This window comes from Poecilia latipinna, unplaced genomic scaffold (assembly GCF_001443285.1).
Source record: "Poecilia latipinna isolate Pla-1442-1.1 unplaced genomic scaffold, P_latipinna-1.0 Scaffold985, whole genome shotgun sequence".
NCBI lineage: Eukaryota > Metazoa > Chordata > Actinopteri > Cyprinodontiformes > Poeciliidae > Poecilia > Poecilia latipinna.
Genome location: NW_015113601.1, coordinates 127,535 through 150,834, shown reverse-complemented (window position 1 = coordinate 150,834; position 23,300 = coordinate 127,535). Strand labels below are relative to the sequence as shown.

Below are 23,300 nucleotides of genomic sequence, written 5' to 3'. Positions count from 1 at the left end.
ACAACCACTTCCAGGCACTCTGGCCCTCGGTACATCCGTTAACTCCGGCAAATGAAACCTGGCTTACCCGTCTGTCACCAAAACCTACACTAACTATCTCCAACTTCTTCACATTTAATAAGTGTAATACCTTTCTGTTGTTTTTTCAAAACACAACATTTTTCTTAACACAAATGAAAAATGCATTTTTCATTTGTGAGCTGGTATTGTGTAAAGTAAAGATAACACCAATCATTTCTGCAGCATAACTCTGCAACTGTGCCGATGTTTGAGTTTGACAGATAGCGTGAGAAGAGCGGGACATCACCCGACACCTGACGTGGACGGACGATCTGCCAAAATCTCAGCCTGCCGAAGACGACACTCGTGGCTTGGAAAGCAACGAGCAATCATCTCTCTTCATCGACGCCCGCCAAGAATTTTTAGCCCGCTTTATATTTATTGCTCAACAGCCCGAATACCAGAAAACACAGGAAAGATACGGGATCGCATTCTGGGTTTGCATAAAGCCTTGCATGTGGGACCTAAAGATAATGGCACCAATGAGAACGTGAGGGTACCCACACCCTATATGACCCTCTGCGCTGTGTTTTAAAGAGGATGTGATCACTATCAAACCAAGTTTTCCCACAAACAGATTATTTACTGTGTACTGTTTGAGCCGATGAAGATCCAAGCTGGACTGATTGGTTGACAGTAAGTAATTCACGGAGAGTCCAAGAAGTTTGCTAAATGCTGAATGAATCAGCCTCCATTTATGTTGTTTTAATTAAAGTTTAGAGACAACAAATGACAGACTGATTGTAAAACAATAGTAAGCATACTGCCTTTTCTACTTTTTTTTTTTCTTTTTTCACAAAAATACATCAGCGTTTTGATGGTCTAACAGACAAAAATACCCCCAAAATACAATGAAAGCTGTGGTTGCGAGGGTAGAAAATGTGGAAAAAATGTCAAAGCACAGCTCCACATATGATAACACAGCAGTGCCTGCAGCAGCAGAGCATTTTTCCCATCCAGCATGTATGAGGGTGAGATGTAAAGAATTAGAATCCTCTCCACCCTACTTTTTTTTTTAAATTCCTGACTCAAATTTGTTTTGATGTATGGTTTCCTCAAGTGTGTTTCTTCACCAACCACTCACTCACATAACTCACACACATTTACTGCACTGAAACACACACACACACACACACACACACACACACACACACACACAAATACAGATACACGTTTAGACGTTTCTGTTGACTGATGTTCCTCATTTATTGCTGCTGACAAAACAGCACAAGATTTGTAGGTGTTTTTCCTTCTGAAAAGATAAAACTGATAAAATAAGTCATCTTTCACTAAGTTAAGACTCTTTGGCTCCTCGCTGTCCATCTGTTTCTTTGTAATCTTAAAAAAGTATCTTCATTATCTTACTGCAGAGTTCCAGGAAATATAAGCACAATCTACTTAAAATTGTTGAAAATGTTGTTCCCCCCCACCCCCCTATTCCTAAATTAAATTTAGGCGCGTTATCTAGAAACAGCTTTTTACTGTCGGTAGGTTAAGCAAAAAAAAAGAAAAAAAAAAAAAGAAAATCTCTCGATCTTATCAATCTCAAAAACAATGGTAGCACAAATATGTTGTATATGTGTGTGTCTTTACTTTAGCACTAATGCACTAAAACTCTGTTTTGATGAAATTATTGAATGGAGGATGCATTTGTGGGAGAAACCATGAAGGTCACAGCGGGATTGACAGGAAGTGGTGGACAAGTACAGGCCGTCCTGTGTGCGCAGTAGACTACTGCGTTTCACTTCTTCATGTGGCCAGTGTGCGTGTGTGTTGATGTGTGTGTTGAAGGTTTACAGAGCCTGTAAGTCACAGTCCAACGGGATCCTCTGGCCTCCTGCCACATCAACATGCATACATTCAGAAGTCCCTGGATGATTCAGAAATGCTGGTGGTTCCAGGCTGAAATCACACGCTCTGTTTCCTGTCCTAAAAAGATGGCCGGAGCTGGAATCTCCTATTTCACCACTTCATTTCCACTGCAGCTTTGAGCAGAAGTAATAACTGACTTCTCATGTGCTCCGTGTCGCATACTGTTGAACGAGATCCTCCCCAAAATGACCCCAAGATACGGAGGGGGAAAAAAACAATCTGAAGGAATTTCAATTTCCATACCGTACAGGATTTCACACCCTGTTCATCAAAGTCAGGGCTGAACAAGAACACAGTTAATTTAATAGATTATCTCCTAGATGAGCTGGAAATCCGTCTGAATTACTGTACAGTAGTCATTTTCTTTCACTGGCTTTTCCCGGGTTTAATCTGAGACAACAAAAAAAAATATTTCTTTCTTTTTTTCATCGGATGCTGATGTAAGACTGAACGCACTAGAACTCCAATGCGCCTGTACGGCAAAATAACGTGTGTAAATATAAATACAACTATGTATTATTCCTTTTCCAGTAGCTTTTTTGTGTAAAGTGAACGATTTTGACTCCCCACAGAGTCTAATCTCCAGAAACTTAATTTCTAATCAAGATTCTCATTCAAATCTTCTTTATTGAGGAGGTGCTGTGACTTTGCTGCTCTTGCTAAAAGAGGAGTTGCAAAGGAATGACGAGCTTCCAACTTTACACTCAAACCTTAACTCTAAAAGTTAGAGGTATACTCTTACCTTGAGTAAAATTAAAACTCAAGACTAGCAGGTGCTCCACTGTAGTTTTGCCTTATGCAGCACAAGACTTAAGAGATAAAACCTCCTTTCAAAGCATGGTTACTTTTGTATTTCATTTAAGAAAAAGCCACAGGTGAAGCAGTTGAAGATGATTTTTATTCCACGTTTAAACTTTTTCCGAAGACAGAAAAGCAGCGAGGTACACATCGAAGCAATGCATCATCATCCGACAAACAGAAAACACACTGGAAACGCCAGTGATGCCACTTATTTCATGTCGCAACCCTTGAAAACCGCCGGAGGATTTTGCAATCCACATTCAACAGGCAGCTTTTCCGTATTCAAGTGAATGCACTCATCTGATGACATACAGGGATGTAATGAGTAAAGCATGCTGCTGATGACTTTCCAGCCATCTGAAACTAGTGTAAATGGTGCAGTTAGAGTTTCTTCATAAAGCCAGTCACTAGTAGAGTAATAGAGTATTTCTGTAGTTGCAGCACAAACTTCTCAGGAAGCAACATGCTGTTATGATTAAGAAACCAGGACTACAAAAACAAAAAAAGGAAAAATGCGTAGCCGATCGGGTCCAAACCTTTCCAACAATAAACTAATGGAATGCTGTTATGCTTTGTTAAGCCGAAAATAGTTCGTAGTTCCTATTCCTTGCAGATTAAGGGTTAGAGCCATCTTTTAATGTCAACTTGTTTCGTCTGAGCTGAAGTAATATAATAATGTTTTACCTCAGCCAAAGTCCAGACTTGATTTGGATAAAGAAAGCTGGAATGACAATAAGTTTAGATTTAAAACTGCAAAGCGTATGAAGAACACCGAGAAGGAGAGAAGTGGAAATATTTACTTTGAGTTGCTATGTAACCCCTTTACTCTTCTGACAACTTTTAAGGATCTCTGGCTAAAATGGAATCGAGTCNGCTCTTCTCTTACCATCAAAATGTCCGCCTGCCTTTCCTTGTCACCTGATAACCCATCTAACTTTGTGATCTACTATAAGCACACACTCTCCTCTTGTCAAAACACAAACAACCACTTCCAGGCACTCTGGCCCTCGGTACATCCGTTAACTCCGGCAAATGAAACCTGGCTTACCCGTCTGTCACCAAAACCTACACTAACTATCTCCAACTTCTTCACATTTAATAAGTGTAATACCTTTCTGTTGTTTTTTCAAAACACAACATTTTTCTTAACACAAATGAAAAATGCATTTTTCATTTGTGAGCTGGTATTGTGTAAAGTAAAGATAACACCAATCATTTCTGCAGCATAACTCTGCAACTGTGCCGATGTTTGAGTTTGACAGATAGCGTGAGAAGAGCGGGACATCACCCGACACCTGACGTGGACGGACGATCTGCCAAAATCTCAGCCTGCCGAAGACGACACTCGTGGCTTGGAAAGCAACGAGCAATCATCTCTCTTCATCGACGCCCGCCAAGAATTTTTAGCCCGCTTTATATTTATTGCTCAACAGCCCGAATACCAGAAAACACAGGAAAGATACGGGATCGCATTCTGGGTTTGCATAAAGCCTTGCATGTGGGACCTAAAGATAATGGCACCAATGAGAACGTGAGGGTACCCACACCCTATATGACCCTCTGCGCTGTGTTTTAAAGAGGATGTGATCACTATCAAACCAAGTTTTCCCACAAACAGATTATTTACTGTGTACTGTTTGAGCCGATGAAGATCCAAGCTGGACTGATTGGTTGACAGTAAGTAATTCACGGAGAGTCCAAGAAGTTTGCTAAATGCTGAATGAATCAGCCTCCATTTATGTTGTTTTAATTAAAGTTTAGAGACAACAAATGACAGACTGATTGTAAAACAATAGTAAGCATACTGCCTTTTCTACTTTTTTTTTTTCTTTTTTCACAAAAATACATCAGCGTTTTGATGGTCTAACAGACAAAAATACCCCCAAAATACAATGAAAGCTGTGGTTGCGAGGGTAGAAAATGTGGAAAAAATGTCAAAGCACAGCTCCACATATGATAACACAGCAGTGCCTGCAGCAGCAGAGCATTTTTCCCATCCAGCATGTATGAGGGTGAGATGTAAAGAATTAGAATCCTCTCCACCCTACTTTTTTTTTTAAATTCCTGACTCAAATTTGTTTTGATGTATGGTTTCCTCAAGTGTGTTTCTTCACCAACCACTCACTCACATAACTCACACACATTTACTGCACTGAAACACACATTTACTGCACTGAAACACACACACACACACACACACAAATACAGATACACGTTTAGACGTTTCTGTTGACTGATGTTCCTCATTTATTGCTGCTGACAAAACAGCACAAGATTTGTAGGTGTTTTTCCTTCTGAAAAGATAAAACTGATAAAATAAGTCATCTTTCACTAAGTTAAGACTCTTTGGCTCCTCGCTGTCCATCTGTTTCTTTGTAATCTTAAAAAAGTATCTTCATTATCTTACTGCAGAGTTCCAGGAAATATAAGCACAATCTACTTAAAATTGTTGAAAATGTTGTTCCCCCCCACCCCCCTATTCCTAAATTAAATTTAGGCGCGTTATCTAGAAACAGCTTTTTACTGTCGGTAGGTTAAGCAAAAAAAAAGAAAAAAAAAAAAAGAAAATCTCTCGATCTTATCAATCTCAAAAACAATGGTAGCACAAATATGTTGTATATGTGTGTGTCTTTACTTTAGCACTAATGCACTAAAACTCTGTTTTGATGAAATTATTGAATGGAGGATGCATTTGTGGGAGAAACCATGAAGGTCACAGCGGGATTGACAGGAAGTGGTGGACAAGTACAGGCCGTCCTGTGTGCGCAGTAGACTACTGCGTTTCACTTCTTCATGTGGCCAGTGTGCGTGTGTGTTGATGTGTGTGTTGAAGGTTTACAGAGCCTGTAAGTCACAGTCCAACGGGATCCTCTGGCCTCCTGCCACATCAACATGCATACATTCAGAAGTCCCTGGATGATTCAGAAATGCTGGTGGTTCCAGGCTGAAATCACACGCTCTGTTTCCTGTCCTAAAAAGATGGCCGGAGCTGGAATCTCCTATTTCACCACTTCATTTCCACTGCAGCTTTGAGCAGAAGTAATAACTGACTTCTCATGTGCTCCGTGTCGCATACTGTTGAACGAGATCCTCCCCAAAATGACCCCAAGATACGGAGGGGGAAAAAAACAATCTGAAGGAATTTCAATTTCCATACCGTACAGGATTTCACACCCTGTTCATCAAAGTCAGGGCTGAACAAGAACACAGTTAATTTAATAGATTATCTCCTAGATGAGCTGGAAATCCGTCTGAATTACTGTACAGTAGTCATTTTCTTTCACTGGCTTTTCCCGGGTTTAATCTGAGACAACAAAAAAAAATATTTCTTTCTTTTTTTCATCGGATGCTGATGTAAGACTGAACGCACTAGAACTCCAATGCGCCTGTACGGCAAAATAACGTGTGTAAATATAAATACAACTATGTATTATTCCTTTTCCAGTAGCTTTTTTGTGTAAAGTGAACGATTTTGACTCCCCACAGAGTCTAATCTCCAGAAACTTAATTTCTAATCAAGATTCTCATTCAAATCTTCTTTATTGAGGAGGTGCTGTGACTTTGCTGCTCTTGCTAAAAGAGGAGTTGCAAAGGAATGACGAGCTTCCAACTTTACACTCAAACCTTAACTCTAAAAGTTAGAGGTATACTCTTACCTTGAGTAAAATTAAAACTCAAGACTAGCAGGTGCTCCACTGTAGTTTTGCCTTATGCAGCACAAGACTTAAGAGATAAAACCTCCTTTCAAAGCATGGTTACTTTTGTATTTCATTTAAGAAAAAGCCACAGGTGAAGCAGTTGAAGATGATTTTTATTCCACGTTTAAACTTTTTCCGAAGACAGAAAAGCAGCGAGGTACACATCGAAGCAATGCATCATCATCCGACAAACAGAAAACACACTGGAAACGCCAGTGATGCCACTTATTTCATGTCGCAACCCTTGAAAACCGCCGGAGGATTTTGCAATCCACATTCAACAGGCAGCTTTTCCGTATTCAAGTGAATGCACTCATCTGATGACATACAGGGATGTAATGAGTAAAGCATGCTGCTGATGACTTTCCAGCCATCTGAAACTAGTGTAAATGGTGCAGTTAGAGTTTCTTCATAAAGCCAGTCACTAGTAGAGTAATAGAGTATTTCTGTAGTTGCAGCACAAACTTCTCAGGAAGCAACATGCTGTTATGATTAAGAAACCAGGACTACAAAAACAAAAAAAGGAAAAATGCGTAGCCGATCGGGTCCAAACCTTTCCAACAATAAACTAATGGAATGCTGTTATGCTTTGTTAAGCCGAAAATAGTTCGTAGTTCCTATTCCTTGCAGATTAAGGGTTAGAGCCATCTTTTAATGTCAACTTGTTTCGTCTGAGCTGAAGTAATATAATAATGTTTTACCTCAGCCAAAGTCCAGACTTGATTTGGATAAAGAAAGCTGGAATGACAATAAGTTTAGATTTAAAACTGCAAAGCGTATGAAGAACACCGAGAAGGAGAGAAGTGGAAATATTTACTTTGAGTTGCTATGTAACCCCTTTACTCTTCTGACAACTTTTAAGGATCTCTGGCTAAAATGGAATCGAGTCCAATATGGTCGTTTCATTTCATTACTGACCAATTAGAAACTATGAGAAGCTATAAACGTCGCTCATGCTAATGTTAGAAATACCGTAATGTGCGTTTCTTTCAGCGAAACACACGATTCAGAAAGTAAAGTCTGCCGGCATGAGATACTTTTTAAATGGTTTGAAATACACTTTGTACAAAATGATAAATACTAGCTCAACCAGGATGTTATTGGACCATTTTTGTAATAATTCACTGGAAAATTCCCAAGTCAGTAGCTTGTGAGATGTAAAATGAAAATACAAATATGTCAACACCGATGCACGTTTTCAAACAGATGCACACACACATACATAAAATACATACAATGGCCATGACAAATCTACGGAGAAATAACAAGCATCTGCACATTCAATATTCAGTCTCTGTCAAAAACAAAACATGTAACGTAGATTGTTATTAGTGTCACAGTATCGGAACATGTTAATGAGATTCGAAGCAGGTTACGAATCACAAAAAGAAAAGAAAAATAACTAAATTCATATTCTCTAATTCAAATTTTAATTATTCAACAACAACAAAAGCTAATCCAGGTGCTACAGCAAATTGTAGTGATAACCATCGTTTTGTTTTGGGCATTCTTCTGCCTTACAGGAAACCTTTTTCATTTTTATGTCAGCCTTAAACATGGATCAGAAAATTAATTACATGCCTGGAAAACTCAAATTAACACAGTACTAGACAGAACAAGTGCTGTGAAATACTGTAATTCACTTTGATTTAATATTGCTAAGGTGCTTTATGTTTTATTTTATTATCTACTGACTGTACTTACATGTTTGACGTCTATTTTTATCCTACTGTCTGTTTTAGCTGTTTCATTAGGCTCTAATAAAAGCTTTCTGTGACTGTTCAAATATTTGCAGGATAAATTCAACAAAATTTTGTCCAATTGTACGAATGTTCAAAGATCTGCTTATATCAAGTAGTTTCAATTTGATGGAAGTTGAAATGCTGTGAAGACGTTGGAATGACAGAAACAACAGGACTGGACGACGGATATCTTCCTTTTTTTGTACATTTGTAAGTTGAAGTCCTCCAGTTACAGTTTTCTCTGGGCATGAATCTATTCTCTCTCTTCTTTTTCTTTTACTCGGCTATTTTCCTCTTGGAAGGAGGCACCAGGTGTGCGGGCAGCTCTGAGGGCAGCTCATGTCCCTCCAGTTTCACCTTGATCAGGTGATTGGCCAAAGCGAACTCCTCGTCATCCAGCATCCCATCCTTATCGATATCTGCCAGCTTCCAGATCTTCCCCAGCACAGTGTTGGGCAATTTTGACTTCACCATCTCCTTCTTCGCGTTGGCTCCGGTCACCTTTCCGTTGACGGGGGAGAGGGTGTAGAAAATCTCGTCGTACGCGGGTTTGTCGCGGGCAACCACCCACTCCGCCTCGTCGATGCCTTCGCCGGCTCCCTCCCCGTATCCGTGCCCGAACGGACCGTCCAGGGTGCCGTCGAACGCGCCGCCCTTCACCACTGCGTTGGGCTTTTGGGTTTCCTCTTGGCGAACCAGCACCATCAAGCCAGCGATGTCGTTGGCCAGCATGTCGTCGACTGCCTCCAGAAGTTTGGGTTTGAGAGGCTGGAACTTGGTGAGGTCCTGAGCCTGGAGCTGGTCCTGGAAAACAAAAGTCAACGTCAGATCATGACGTCATCCGTGACCCCCTGAAACATTCGCTTCCTTCTCTGTTCACCTGCATCTTCTTCAGGTTTGGGAAATCTCCAGGCGAGATCTGATGTTCTCTCTCGATGCGCTTGTAAATGTCTCCAAGACTGGCAATCAGCTCTTTCTTCTTGTTGTCCTTCCCGAACACAGACGGCATCTCTTTCTTCAGAGAGCTGATGATGTAGGCGTGGACCTGCGAACGAAGGCGGGGAGCATCAGGATATTTCTCGACAGGTCAGCATTTAACGTTTTTGCAATTAAGACACCGATTTGAGTTCACGCAAGCTGAGATGGAAAACAAACAGAAATTATTCACAGATGGCTGTTAAAGTGGAAACTCGATCCTGAATAATGAGGTCACAATATCAGTCTCAAAACCGGAGCAGAAAGGTCCAAAAGAGGTTCAGGACCAGAACCAGCAGATGACATGGCTCCCCAAATCATCACTGACTGCAGAAACTTCACATTAAGCTTCAAGCAGCCTGGATTCACTCTTCCTCCAGACTCTGCCACACTGACTTCCAAACAGCATACAATATATAGCTTCATAAGAAAAAAAAGGATCACGAACCATTGAGTAACAATCCAAATTACTTCCTCCATTATCCCTGTTGCTTCGGCATAATTTTTAACCACACTTTTTCCTTCTACTCAACTTTCCATCAACTCAACAGTGTGGACTATATAAAAAAACAACTTTTGGATAATTAAAGATACATATATATTTGATGTAACATTCACATTTCATGTGAATCTGAATATTTGGTTTTCATTTGCTTGAGATCATCAAAATTACACACAAGAAAAAACGGTTTAAATAAACTTTTTTTGACGAATTTCAGCTACATCATGTTAACTATTATATTATTTGCCTACGATGTACTGGGATAAAAATAACCAGTTGTGACAAAAGCATTTCAGAAAGTTCAACAAGTTCAAAACATCTTATCTGTAGATACAAAGCCTCTGGCTGCACCTGACTGTGAATAATAAAAATCTATGAGTTTTGAACAAAACTCATCTTCATCCAGCCAGGTTTAATCATAACAAGTCATCAAAATAGACAACATTACCATAAAAAATGAATAAAGTGTTTGCATGCATCTGCTTTTAATTGCTATGTTCTTACCTCCCATCTTTTACTTATGACTTCAAACCTTTGCAATGTAGAATTTGTTATTTTGTTGTAATCACAGCTTGGTGTTACACTCAGCATTCCTGAAACTAGTTTACTTATCCACTAAATCTTTCAGCTTTGTTTTAGTCATTAGACAAACTATTGCATCAGATTTTGGAGGTTGAAATAGGGAAAAAAAATATTTAGAAAATGAATGTAGCAATAGAAAAGTTCTGCAAAAAAAAAAAAAAAAAAAAATCCATAATGTTTGTGGGGTTGCCGTGTTGATGCATGCGCGTTTTCCTGCGTCCGCCTCACGTCCTTGAAACACTCAAACACACCCGTGAGCTGTCGAGCAGGAAAACCTCCATCAACTCCGATAAATCTGTGCGTCCGAGCGTACGCCCTTCCCCAAACTACGACGTGACGCTCCTACCTGACTTCCTGCTCAGAGAGGAAACGGGAGATAATTCACTCAAGAGCTGAAAAACGATGTTTGTCCCACGCGATCGGTTTTGTGACAGCGATAAGTGCTTCCCTGTCAAGGTTAACAGCCGTGGGAGGGACAGGGGCGGGGGGGGGAAGGAACAAATAGGAAACACATGCGCATGATGCTGACATTCGGCCACGTCATTAGAGGTCCTGTTAATCTGGCTCTGGGTCACAGGGTTTGGGAGAAAATGTTCCAGATCTCTGCTGTCTTTCCAGCCAGAGTCTCACCTTGGCAAGTCTTGCTCTCTTGATCAAATCATTGAGTTTTCTAAGTGCCGCATTTCGGGGTAAAGACTGGATGTCCTTAAATAAATCCTGCTCCTCCGCTTCAAAAAGCTTCCTGTTGTCAGGGATCAGCAGCGGGTGAGACCAAAACGAGCCGATGTAGACACGGATCACCTGCAGATGAGAAAAGCGGAAAAAAAATCAACGGCAGGTTTGGAGTAAAAAAAAAAACAAAGCAAAAGTATTCACATTTTTTCAACTATTGCCACAACCAATATTTCCTGCTAGGATTTTATGTGACATACCGTCACAAATTAGCGTAAAAACATCAAGAGGGAAGAAGAGCGCTAACAACATCATAAACCACAACACTCCAAAACCACTAAATATTACCAAGTATTTTTGATCTAGTTTCTATTGCAAATATCTTGATATACTTAAAAAAATATAAAACTAACTTACAAGTAACTTTTCAGCAAGATAAAGGAGATTGTTTGAAGTTAGCAACAACTTAATATTAATGAAAAAGAACTTGTTATAACTTAAATAATCTGCCAGTGGAACAAGACATTTTTCCTGTACTTTAAGCCAGAATATCTTCTTCCACTGGCAGATTATTTCACTTGTAACTAAGGAATTGTTGACTGAAAACAAACTCGTGTATCTTGCTGAAAAGTCGTTCTCCGTAATGAGGTGTTGTGTGAATAATCTGGACCTGTGTCTCCATTTCAAATGATTTTCACTCCATACAGCCTCAAACTTTACGCTTGTTTCACCACAATGCCAAGATGCCAAACAACTGCGTAACGTGAACGTCCATCTTTGTACCTCGGGTGTGTTGACAATTTTGCCCAGCGACCACATCAAGGCACCGTACACTCTCATCAACTGCTGGGTCTCGATCTGGTCCGCCTTGTTCAGCACAACTCTGGAGAAAACAACAGAAAACAGAGCGAATGAGCTGCTTGTAAGAAGGTGATTAAAAAAAAAAAGACAAAATAGTTTTGCACCACAACAAAATATTCATCAACTGGGTTCCAGATTCCAGACTAAACTCCGTACTTGTTTCTATATTTGAAACCTCCTTAAAAAGTATCTGGATCTTATGGCTTTTAGATCGCTGATTTTTAAAATAGAGCATTTTGCTTCTGGATTAATTCACATGAGCTTTATTTCAAAATTTGTTACTCTTGGTCCTGTCAAGGAAATTAGGATCTTAGACTAAAAGCAATAGTTTGTCAATGTAGATGCCGTTAGAACTCCAGCAAATCACAATTTTAGTGCTACTTAGTCAACCTGAATCTTGAAGTTTTCTAGAGATTGAACCGGTAGAAAAACTCGCTCTACTTTTTCCATTTGTATGGGTGTCATTGATTCAGTCAAAGATGGAAATGTTTGTAGGTAAAATGTTAAAATCAAGCTACCAGTTTGCAAATTAAAGACAAAGGGAGGGAAGTTATTGCCAAGTACTTCATTTATTTGGCACCAGATTTGTTTAATTGAAAAAAGAAAATAAGATGAAAAAAAGTCTGGACAAAAAAACAGTCAATTATCTGGATGTGGTTTTCTTTTCCAGAGAGCGTCGGAAATTTTTATGAATTCGAAATGATGATCTGGTAGTTAGAAGCCTTACAGTACCTGATCTTGTCTTCATGGTTCTTTAAGGCCTTTATAACTTCCGAGAACTCGTCAGAAATGTCCAGTTTGTGGGCATCGAACAGCAATATGATCCTGTCCACACGCTCTGCAAACCACTCGAGGACAGCAGCAAAGTCGTAGCCTAAAATGAGATACCAAAAAAAAAAAAAAAAAAAAAAACACATTTAAACTACTGATTGTCCTTCAAACCAGCACAGCAAGTGCAGTTCCCAACTCTCGACATGATGTGAGGAAAAAAAAAGGAAACTTCAGGTGATGATGGATCTATGCTCTCCAGAGAAACTACGGTGACTCCAGAATAAAGCAGAGCCAAAAGAAACAAGAACTTTATTAAAACACGTTGACAGAGAAGAATGTTGTTTCCTCTTGAAGGTCGAACTCTCGACGGTACACACCAAAAGGGCTTTTTTGCATAAAAAAAAAGGACCTGTTTTAGGTTTTAAAATTAAAATAAAAGATATAAATCCTCACTCAGTGAAAACCACCACCACTGTCCTCTACTGTAAATTAATCAGTGAGAAAATCATCATCATTGATGTTTGGCCTTGCGTGCCACTAAAGGACAAACATGAGGTTTGCCTGAAGGAATCATAGAATAAAATAAAACATTAGGATGAAATATTAGTGAGGTGAAATTTCCACTCAACACATAAGGACAATTAGTACATTACAGGTTAATGAGTTACACTATAACTTCTAAGCCACAGCAACCAGCAAGGAGGCCAGCAGATATCAACTGTTTAAAAGCTAATTTTTGAAATGCTTTCGCCAAGATAAAAACAATGACGTACGAATCTAGAAGTTTTGTGTGCATCTAGTTTTTACAAAACTATTTTTTTTTTCTTCTATTTTCAATTAGATTTTGGTGTAAAATCAACACTTGTCCTTTACCAAAGGGACTTTTTTTTTAAAATCTATAACAGCTATGAATGATTAACTAACTAGTCTTGATAAAGCTAAGGTCTTCAACACATGACAACATTAAATCTGACATGGTTTTAACAGACTCGTCGTTCTGTCGGAGTTAGCAGAAGGTTAGCTGCGGTGTCACCAGGGACCTGCATGAATCGATCTGCTGCTTGAGAAAACAAGATAGAGCAAAATAGAAGAATTTACTGTTCTTCGCCAACTTATCACATATTGATGGGGGAAGTTGTTAAGACATTTTAAGGTCCGTTTTTAATCTCGAAAGGGTTCGATGTGCCTCAGCCTGCTAAACCACAAGTATAGAAAACTAAATCTGTAGAGACGCTTTGGCGAGTTCATTTACACTGCTAACATTTTACCTGAAAATGATGCATTTAAACTGTAAAATCAGGTTGTTAAAGGTCAGAATAGAACTGGAAAAAACTATTTGATTAATTGTTGAAATACTAAACGTAATTGCGCACCCATCAGGATCATTGAATTCAGATGTTTGAATCAGCATCTGGAAAAACGGTCCACATTTCAGCCTTATAGCCAAAAAGTGTAGACCAGAACCTTTACATTAAATATAGGATATCATTAAATCTAATTTGTTCTTAAAAGCAAGTGATTTGATTATTTTGGCAACAGTGTGTCTTGTACAGAAAAAAAAATACAAAATGGGGATTGTGGGGTGAGAAAAACAAAATCTAGACAATCTGAACATCGAAGAAACAGAAATATAACTCAAAGACAATTTTTTCCCCCCCAATATATGCGACAAGACTGGTGAAGAACATGCATGAACTCAAACACTTATCAAAAATCGAGCGATTTTTGCAGCTGGCCGACTCTGAGATTTGTCAGATAATCTACTGTACCTCCGTAAGGACATCTACGCAGAGAGCTATATCCTGACAACTCCTCATCTAGACACACAAATAGATAAAGGTGAAATCTGATAACACAATGAATAAAAAGTGGAAAAAGAAAGGATGTGGACACAAAAAAAAGAGCATACAGTTGTATACAGATGCGGAATTACTAAACTCATACGCGATGAATAATAAATCGACTCAGATGGCGGGAAGGGATTACAAAATGGACAAGAGGACAAAACACATCTGTGCTGATTCAGTTGTAATGACCAAAGAAAGCCATAAAAATGAGCTGACACAGGGCTGTGTTAAATCAACTACTGCCACACCTAAATAACGCTCTGTTCGTATTCACTAATCACTCGGTCGAAGTCGTTTCTCAAGAGAAGAGCTGGAGATAATAAGAGATGAAAAACTCCTTTCCACATTCGCGTTTTGAGGAAACTCCAAATAGAAGCATCTAACCCCACCCCGGCTATGAAGTAATCAGCCGTGATCTGCAGAACTCACTGCTTGGGAATTAACTGCGTAAGAAAATGTATGCATCTTTATGACGTGTTTTGAAAGGCAAGTGTGTGAAATGCATGCATCGCTAAGAAGGTTCGACGGAAACCAAAGCAGGACAAGAGCAGCTTAGGATGAATCCTGCAACTAACAAAATCAGGCTTCTTGTAAGAGAGAGGAAAAAAAAAAACAATCACCAAAGGGCAACAGCGGTAAGCAAAGAAGAAATAAAGTTCCTCTAAAAAAATGATTTAAAGAAGGCGAAGCCGTGAAAGTATTTTATTGAGTCTGTGCTCGTTTGTAAATGTTGCTGGTTGGCATGGTGAGGCCGTTACCAGGCTCAGGGAATGCCAACCATGCCTCACACAAACACTTTTCTGCCTGTAACGAAGCGCTTTGCTCCACAATATCCTCTCACTTTGCCGTCTGTTCACTTCAAAGTTCACTCGGGTCAGAATGTAGTGAAAAGGTTGAGTTCATTTGAAAATTTCTTAGATTTTCTTTCTGGTTTTCATTTAATAATGTTGATGTTAAAGGCATCAATCACCTACAAAGGTTTTATGTTGCACAGTTACGTACAATAACATCGTCTGGACTTTAAAAGCCTTCCAGTTGCATCAATCTGCCAAATCCGCTCTGGCTCCACCAAGTATGTAGTGAACTGTTTTCTCTCAGTTGTGCAACGGCATCATAGATGGTATGTTCTTCTGCTTCCAGGTCTCGCATGTGTTTGAAAATTATTCCGACAGACTCACAATCAGCCGATTCGCCAGATCAGCTGGTGAGGCATCGATCCAGCGTTTGTCTGACTAGCCGGTCCACTATTCCGCGGATATCTTCACTTTTCCAAAAAGTTTAATACAAGTTCGACATGGTCTTACCAAGTCTTGGTGTCAAATCATGTAAAATACCCCAAAAGATTGCAATTAATAGTGAATATTAATTACAATTAGACAGCTTGGAGTTCAACTGTAAATTTAATTTCTTACAAATTTGTAAGAAATGTTGTCAGGCTCAACATTTCACAAGCTTTTGTAATTAACTGCTGCATTGTGTTTAAGGACTGATTTTCTCTGTTCAGACAAGGAACTGTTTTTAATGTAAAATCATTCAAACTGTGAACAGTTAGACTGAAAAGCTGACATATTTTATTCACTTCTGATATAAACTGAATAGTGTAATTTTTTATCTGATAATGCTGGAAAATACTGAAATAATTTTTGAGATTTTCTTTTCATAAATAGCATCTTCCATACTTATTTATTTTTAAAAAAATCTATCTACATGTATTGATTTGTTCAATAAATACCAATAAAAAGTTGTATTTTACCTCAATATTGGGGAACTTTTAATTAGTAACCCAACTCTTTCAATACAAGCAATTGTAGTGGGAGGTGGGAATGTGGGAAAACAAGAAAACAAGGCATTCAACTAAGGTAGAAGTGTGTCTTTATGAACTAGGAAAAATTACTCTCAACATAAAGTGGCATCTTGGTGTCACAAATTCCCCCTAAAAATGTATTTATTCCAGGGTTTTACCAGAAACGTGAAAGTCTCGTCATTCGAGACCTTTACTTTCCCTCCTCCGAAGCGGCACTAGGGTTCTTCTCAGGTTGTGTTTTCTGTTCACAATGACTTAAGATCTAAACCTAAACCACATGTAACAGCTTGTTCTTATTGGTGATTAAAAGGATCTCTGCCTGTGCTGGACAGTCAAGTGAAAAGGCGTTGCCGAGACACACATGTGGCAATGAAGTTGTGTGTGATGCACAACGGGAATTATGGACATTGCAGCTGTGGTTTACTATGTTTAAGCATCTAACCCATGACAAACTCAGGATGTGTGATTGTGCTTTCATCTGCAGCTCTGTTTGCTATTTAGGAAGTACTTGTGGGGGGAAGAAAAAGGGTATTAAATCACATCAATTTGTTACAGGGCTGCAGAGTAAAAATATGCATGTGTGTGGGCCAAGAGTGAATTCGAAGCTCATCTTTTTTGTCTCCGCTTCCTGCTCTTTGAAATGAATGAGGCATAATCCTCCTGAAAGCAACAGCTAAAAACAAACAAAGAGACAAGAGTGTCCAAAGGAAATGCTGACACTGGGTTTCAGAGATCAGTGGGACTGTGAGCTTGCAGCTGAGCGGGTCCGATGAACTAACAAACACACACACACAAGCACGCACGCACGCCTGTGCACGCGCACAGCAACATAAACAGAGGAATATTTAAAAGAGCGAGAGTGACAAGTGTGTGTCTTACCCCGACTTATTCTCTGTTTTTCTCCAGACAGAATTCCTGGCGTGTCGATCACACTAATGCTTTCCAGCACAGGGTTAGGTAGCTGGGCGCACACAAACCTACACACACACACACACACACACACACAAACAGAGAGGAGAAGGCAGTGACGTTAGACCAAATCAGGACAGAAGTGGAAAGTGTTCTTATAACAAACACTGTCCCACACTGGGACACCTCTACCTCTCCTTCCTCCTCTTACTCGTCTCTCTGTTTGCTCAGCTGAATAAATATGAACACGTTAGGGGTCATCCCCACGGCAACCCCCTCTAATTCTAACTCATTATGTTCTTTCTCAGCAGTAAAATATCTGTGACAGCATAAATGCAAAAACAACAACAACAAAAAAAAAAAAGAGTAGAGAGTTTTTCAGGAGGATGGCAGTGCAGTGGCTCACACAGGCACCCATTTAAAAGAATCTAAAAAAAAAAAGTCTGAGCCATAAGAGGAGAGAAATTCAATCACACAGGAATGTGGAGCGCTGGTGTGGATTCTCACTTGTTCTCTCTTAGCTGCTGCAGTCTTTCCCCTCTACCTTTACCTCTAAATAACATGTTGCTTCCCCTGAACACTCCTCCTGAGACGTCCGGCGACACCTGCGCCGCGTTAATCGGCGACCTCGCCGAACGTGTGCGTGCCCTCGCTGAACCGCGGCGTCTACCTGTTCAGGAAAGCGTTTCCAAACGCGTTCAGCTTCCTGAAGGGCTTCTTGGGGTCGACCACCAGAGCGTTCCCGGGGATGACTCCTTCGGTGTCGCCGTGCATCACCGCAATGAAAGAATCCGTGGTGGGCTCCGGGCCAATCCGCATTCCGGGAAAATCCTGCTCCAGCAGGTAGCTGCAGGTGAAATTGAAGGTCACGGTGTTAAAACTAAACGAGATGAGGGACTTCTTCAAACAGTCCAGCAGTTTGTAAAACTAAACCAGCCGTATAGGAACAGGTTTTCCATTAAGTGGGACTAGGCTTCCAAGAAAATGCTACCAGAAAGAACAAAGAGCAGCTGTGTGTGACAAGGCAAGGCAAGTTTATTTCTCCTTCACGCACCACTGCATTTGGCATTTTGGTGTTTTGCCAAATGCATTTCAAATTTCACTTAGCCTATGAATATCACAAAGGCTAATGCTGAGGCCACACTGCTCCCATCTTTCTTTGTGCATCGACATATTTAAAAATGTCAGTTAAGTGGGCCCCAATGTGACGAAGGGGATGAATGCAACATCAAATCCCATCACATCTTTGAAAAAATTCACAGTGTTCTGCTGCAGCAGGACAAGGTTGGTCAGTCTAGCTGTGACAACATGGTCTTGTTTTGACCGTTTACTTTGTTCCTTATTGAAAAACCAACTGGCAGTCTGCTAATGTAATTTAAATACCCCGTTAGTGCCTCAAGTTGTCAGAGAGGTACTAGCAAAACTAAGCAATAAGTAGGGCAGGCGAGGCGGTCAGCTTTCAGTTTCAGTGCCAAGCAAACCAAAGTGAACGAATCTTCGTCAATGCAGTGTGAAGAATTGAATTAAGTAATATTATGCTATTGCTATAACATGCGACTCATAGTTGCATCGATTTTGTAGCAGTGGTGCTCATGTGTAGTCTGCATGGCACGTGAAAGCAGAGGCGCATCAACATAAAAAAAAAAGGACAAACGTAAAAATCAATGGAGACCGGATTATCTGGTATCTGGTTATCATATTTTTGCAGCATCATGTGTTCCCTTCCCACTGAATTAATAGGGCAACTCTAAAAGTGTTGCAGGGCACAAAAAGTTGTGACAGCCAAGGTTGAAAATACTTATTAGACATGTCATGTGTTTAAGACTGAATTCTGAATTGTATTTTTTGTTTTAAACGTCACCTTTTAAACTCGTGGAGAAATTTTATGGGACTTTTTACAATTCTAGTAGCATTAGCAGACCTTGAGGAAAGATTTTGACAACTGGAAGTTGGAGGGTTACATGTTTCAAGTGTAAAATGGGATCTGTGGAATATTTCCATAAGATTATCTGACTAAAGACACACCTTGCCAGAGGAGACAGTGGTGCCTGGTAGAGCCATCTCTATGCATACGCGCCTGAGTAGCGTGAACCCTCCTTTCTGTGAGAACATTGTGCAACATATACACAGATCCGTGGCTCAGCTACGAGGATGATGTGCAGCATGTGTGCGCAGTTATAACATTCGCGTCATTCTGGATCACCTCAGCTTGAATTCTGCACTTGGACTACAAATTTATTTGAAGACTCACAGCAGCATGTTTCATAAAATCTGCAAATAAATCATACATCGTGAGGTTTAAAAGGAAAAAAAAAAGGCGCGTTTAATCACACAAACACGCAGGAGATTACTCGCTCTTTGACACCGTGCGAGGTTAAATCAGTAAATTCAGCCTAACGATGAGGTTCACTGGGTTTATCTATGAGTTACAGAACAAGGAGGTGCAGCAATGCCTTGTTTTGCAAGAAATGTTGCTTTGCAAAGTATGCAAGAGTTGCAGGAGCAAGAGCTTAGACCAAACATTACTAAGCAGTTCGTACATTCTGCATTGTGTTGTTAAAATGCTGGTGGTGTGGGGTCAGGCAGCTGACCGGGGGAGCAGCCATCAGAGACCGAGGGAGTTAGAGAGAGAGAGAGAGAATTAGACCTTTATGAGGAAGATGAGAGAGCAGGGATGTCTCCATGTCTTGTAGCAGGAAGTCACTAACAGCATCATCTCTCTGGCTTTCAAAGCCTTAACTCGCTAATTACCCACAGCGCTCTCTGCAAGCGTGTCTCTGTGCAAGTGTGTGTGCAGACGCTCCTCGGCTTAAAAGAGGCTCAACGCCGTGCTGCTAATATTGCTCAGCATTACACATTAATTCCAGGGGTAGTCCAGGTCATGTGCTTTGATAGGCCACAGAAAATGCAGTCGAAGCAAAAACGAAAATATACTGACCTACTTTGAGTTTTGGCTCTAAACTTTTCAGTCAAAATTGTTGTTACATTTGAAAAAACACATCAAAAATATATCTTGAGTAAATCCAGAGAATGCATGTAGGTTAAAAACGAACCATTTACCAAATTAAAAAAATTTAAAGTTTGTTGAAATATTGCCTTAATCTCCGTTCCCCCCCCCCCACAGAGACAGGATTGAAACTGACAGCTCTACCTCTTCAGTGGTTAACAATGACTTATGATACTTTATTTATCTGAAAGTCTGTTACATCTTGAGTAACTTTTTGAAGGTCAAATTACTCTAGAACCTTGATCTGTCAACAATTTGACAAAGAAAAGTATATGCAAGCAAATAAAATCAGATTTTTAGGAAGCACTGGTGAAAAAAAACAGTAACTAGTAGATTACTTGGTTGATTTAAAAAAGGTATATGCTAATTGTGTAAAGCCTAATGCAGGTTTGTAAGAAGATTTATAAATCCCTCTACGGTTCTCAAAACTCCAACACAGCAAATAAAACACTGGTTTAGAGTGTAAGCCAGTTGCACAACCATCAATTAATCATCACTCATTAAGAATGCCACAACATTAATAGCATAACATATTTGAAAAACCTTTTGTCAACAAAAACAATAATGGTTTAATATTTGGATTTAATATGTTAGTGTATCTCAAAAAATGATTTCTTTTTCTCAAAAGTAAAAAAAAAAAAAATTCTAAATCAATGGTTGAACAAGCAACACTTCCTGTTAAACAGCAGAAAAATAACAATAGTTATGCACTGAAATTGTAAAAGTTGTTGGATGAAATATGTCTTGGTAATATACACTCAAATATACAAAGGGAAAAAAAACAAACAATATGGTCTGCACACGTTTTGCTCCATAGCACAAAGGACTGGATGAGGTGGTAAACATCACTGAACAGTTTCTGCATCTCCATGAAAACCAGGTCTACCTCTCATAGCCATGATGAGATCTCTGGATGCTGCAAGCCTCACTATATCGCTGACTGAAAAACTATCAATCAGAGATTCTCCTCGTTGGAGGAGAATCTGAACTGAAAACCCTGATACAGCATGCATGTCAGGCATTTTATCCCAAAACATTTGATCACAGTTGTTCTACATAAGGAACTACGTTTTTATCAGAAGCTATTTTCTGCATGGTACATTAGCATAAAGATAAGATGCAAGGAAAGAATGCTGTTCCACGCAGTGATGCTTCCAGATGCAACACATTTGTGTGTGTGTGTGCGCGTGTCTGCACGTGTGTGTTAAATAAACATTTTCATAGAGTACATATAATCTGCAGACGTTCACCACAGGCCCTTTGTGCCATTTTAATTGTCCTATGTTTCATTTGTGATTTTTAACAGTGTGGTTTGTCCACAAGAGTCTGACTGGGTGTGTCAGCCTCTCCTTGTTTTTATCCTTCTGGTTTCTCCTGCCGTGTGCATTTCATCTTTCAATCTAACAAAGTCTAACACGAGTGAGGCTGCACAGTCTCACCGTATGAAGCTCGTCTTTCCAGTGGAGTACTGCCCCACCAGCAGGACCATCGGCTTGTTGTCAAAGTCAGCATCCTCCAGTGCCGGAGAGTGAAACTCGTGGAACTTGTAGCTTTCCTCCAGCGGCAGGAGTTTGGTCTTGTAGAGTTTTTTCAGTCCATCACTGACCGTCTGAAAGACTTCTGGCTCCTTCTTCCTCCGGTCATCGGTTCCAAGCCAGCTGAACATTGGTGCAGTTTACCTACTGTTGGACTGATTCACCAACTTTTAGGGTGGGGGGGGGAAGCCAAAAATAAATAAAAAAATAACTGGAAGATTAGCGGGACACAGGTCAGCTTTTGTTCAGCTTTTTCCTGACATGCAGGTTAAAAAATTAAGTGTAGGGAGATGTTTTTGCATATATGAGGGGGGAAAAAAATGACGGATCTATTTTTTTGTATAGAAAAATATGAAAAATGGACAAAACCAATACTTACAAAAAATTATGCAAAGTTAATTTATGTCACAAAGTGGTCAAGTAAATTAAATGTCAAAGTTTAACCTGCTCTGAATAAAGTTGATGAAATAATCTGGAGGGTATTTAATTTTACCTACAACTAAAATCAGTGAAACAGCATATCTATTTATTACAATTCAATCGGGCTCATCGGTCCTTCCAGCTCCAGGCCACTAATGCTACCCAGCACTGTTTTGAATGAGTTTGTTTTTTTTGTCGTTGTTTGTTTGTTTACTAATCTGCATCAGTAAACAAACTCCATTGAGAAAAACGTATTTATTCTGCTCAGGCACAGCGCACCGTTACCGCTATTCAGTATGATCCAATAGTTAGCAGAGGAGTCCCAGAAATGATGTGGCTGTCTGTCAGTGTGCATCCACCGTTATTGTTCAGCTTCTCCGGCTCTTCTGCTCCACAACAACCCGAACCTCTTCCAGGGTCCGCGGGTAATTCTGCTGCTTCCGAGACAAAAAAGAAAAAGAAAAGAAAAGCTAAATGTTTCAGCTAGCGCTAGGCGTTATTTTTCCTGTCACGCAGCAAAGCTGAGTGGGGTAGCAGCTGATGTCCTGCAGCCCAATTTAAATGCCGAATGACGGAGAGAGGCGAAACCTGACCCCCGGCGGAAGTGCTCAGCTGCTGGCAGGGCGAAGCTCGACCCACCGCGGTCCCGCCCAGTGATGATGATGCGGAGCAGCCGTCCCGGACGGCGCCATGTTGGATGTAGAGGAGACGGAGGGAGAGGGGAGCTGCTATGGGTAAAAGCACAGCGTCACCTAAAGGGTACATCTGAGTATGAAGATATTTTTCCTGTAAAGATAATTCAATCCACTGCTTTCAATGTTGCTATAAAACATAACGTCAAAAAGTGAATATATAAGTTGCTTTTTTTATACTATCTTTCAAAAATGATTCTAGAAGTCGCCACTTTATGTCATTTTCTAATATTCAATTGCCTTACGTGTGCATAAATTGGTGCTGTTGTGTGATATAGAAAAATATGGGAGAGAAAAAAAGTGATAAAAACATCCTTTACAAACTGTTCCAGTTGTTTTTCCCAACATCCCTACCAGAACCTACAACAGATCAGAACATGAACATTTTCAAGCTTAACAATCTAACCAAAACGACTGAGCAAAAGGCACCAATTTATTGACATTCCTATCTGATGTATGGAGGCATGTACAATTTATCTGAAGTCAGGATGTGGGCAGAACAACATGTTCTGTTCAAACTACAGCTGATCCAAGACTGGCCCACCTGAAA

At 39.9% G+C, this 23,300-nt stretch overlaps 1 protein-coding gene across 1 annotated transcript; it reads right to left on the bottom strand.

The window, feature by feature from the left end:
• Nucleotides 1–6,525: 6,525 nt before the first annotated feature.
• On the bottom strand, nucleotides 6,526–22,781 carry ehd3 (EH-domain containing 3). Its single transcript, XM_015050312.1, has 8 exons — nucleotides 21,543–22,781; nucleotides 17,767–17,943; nucleotides 17,067–17,164; nucleotides 12,498–12,639; nucleotides 11,688–11,787; nucleotides 10,863–11,033; nucleotides 9,054–9,218; nucleotides 6,526–8,977 (listed from the first exon to the last, which is right to left on the bottom strand). Exons 1-8 carry the CDS (start codon nucleotides 21,767–21,769, stop codon nucleotides 8,450–8,452), a joined length of 1,608 nt encoding a protein of 535 aa, XP_014905798.1. The 5' UTR covers nucleotides 21,770–22,781; the 3' UTR covers nucleotides 6,526–8,449.
• Between the last annotated feature and the right edge of the window lie 519 nt (nucleotides 22,782–23,300).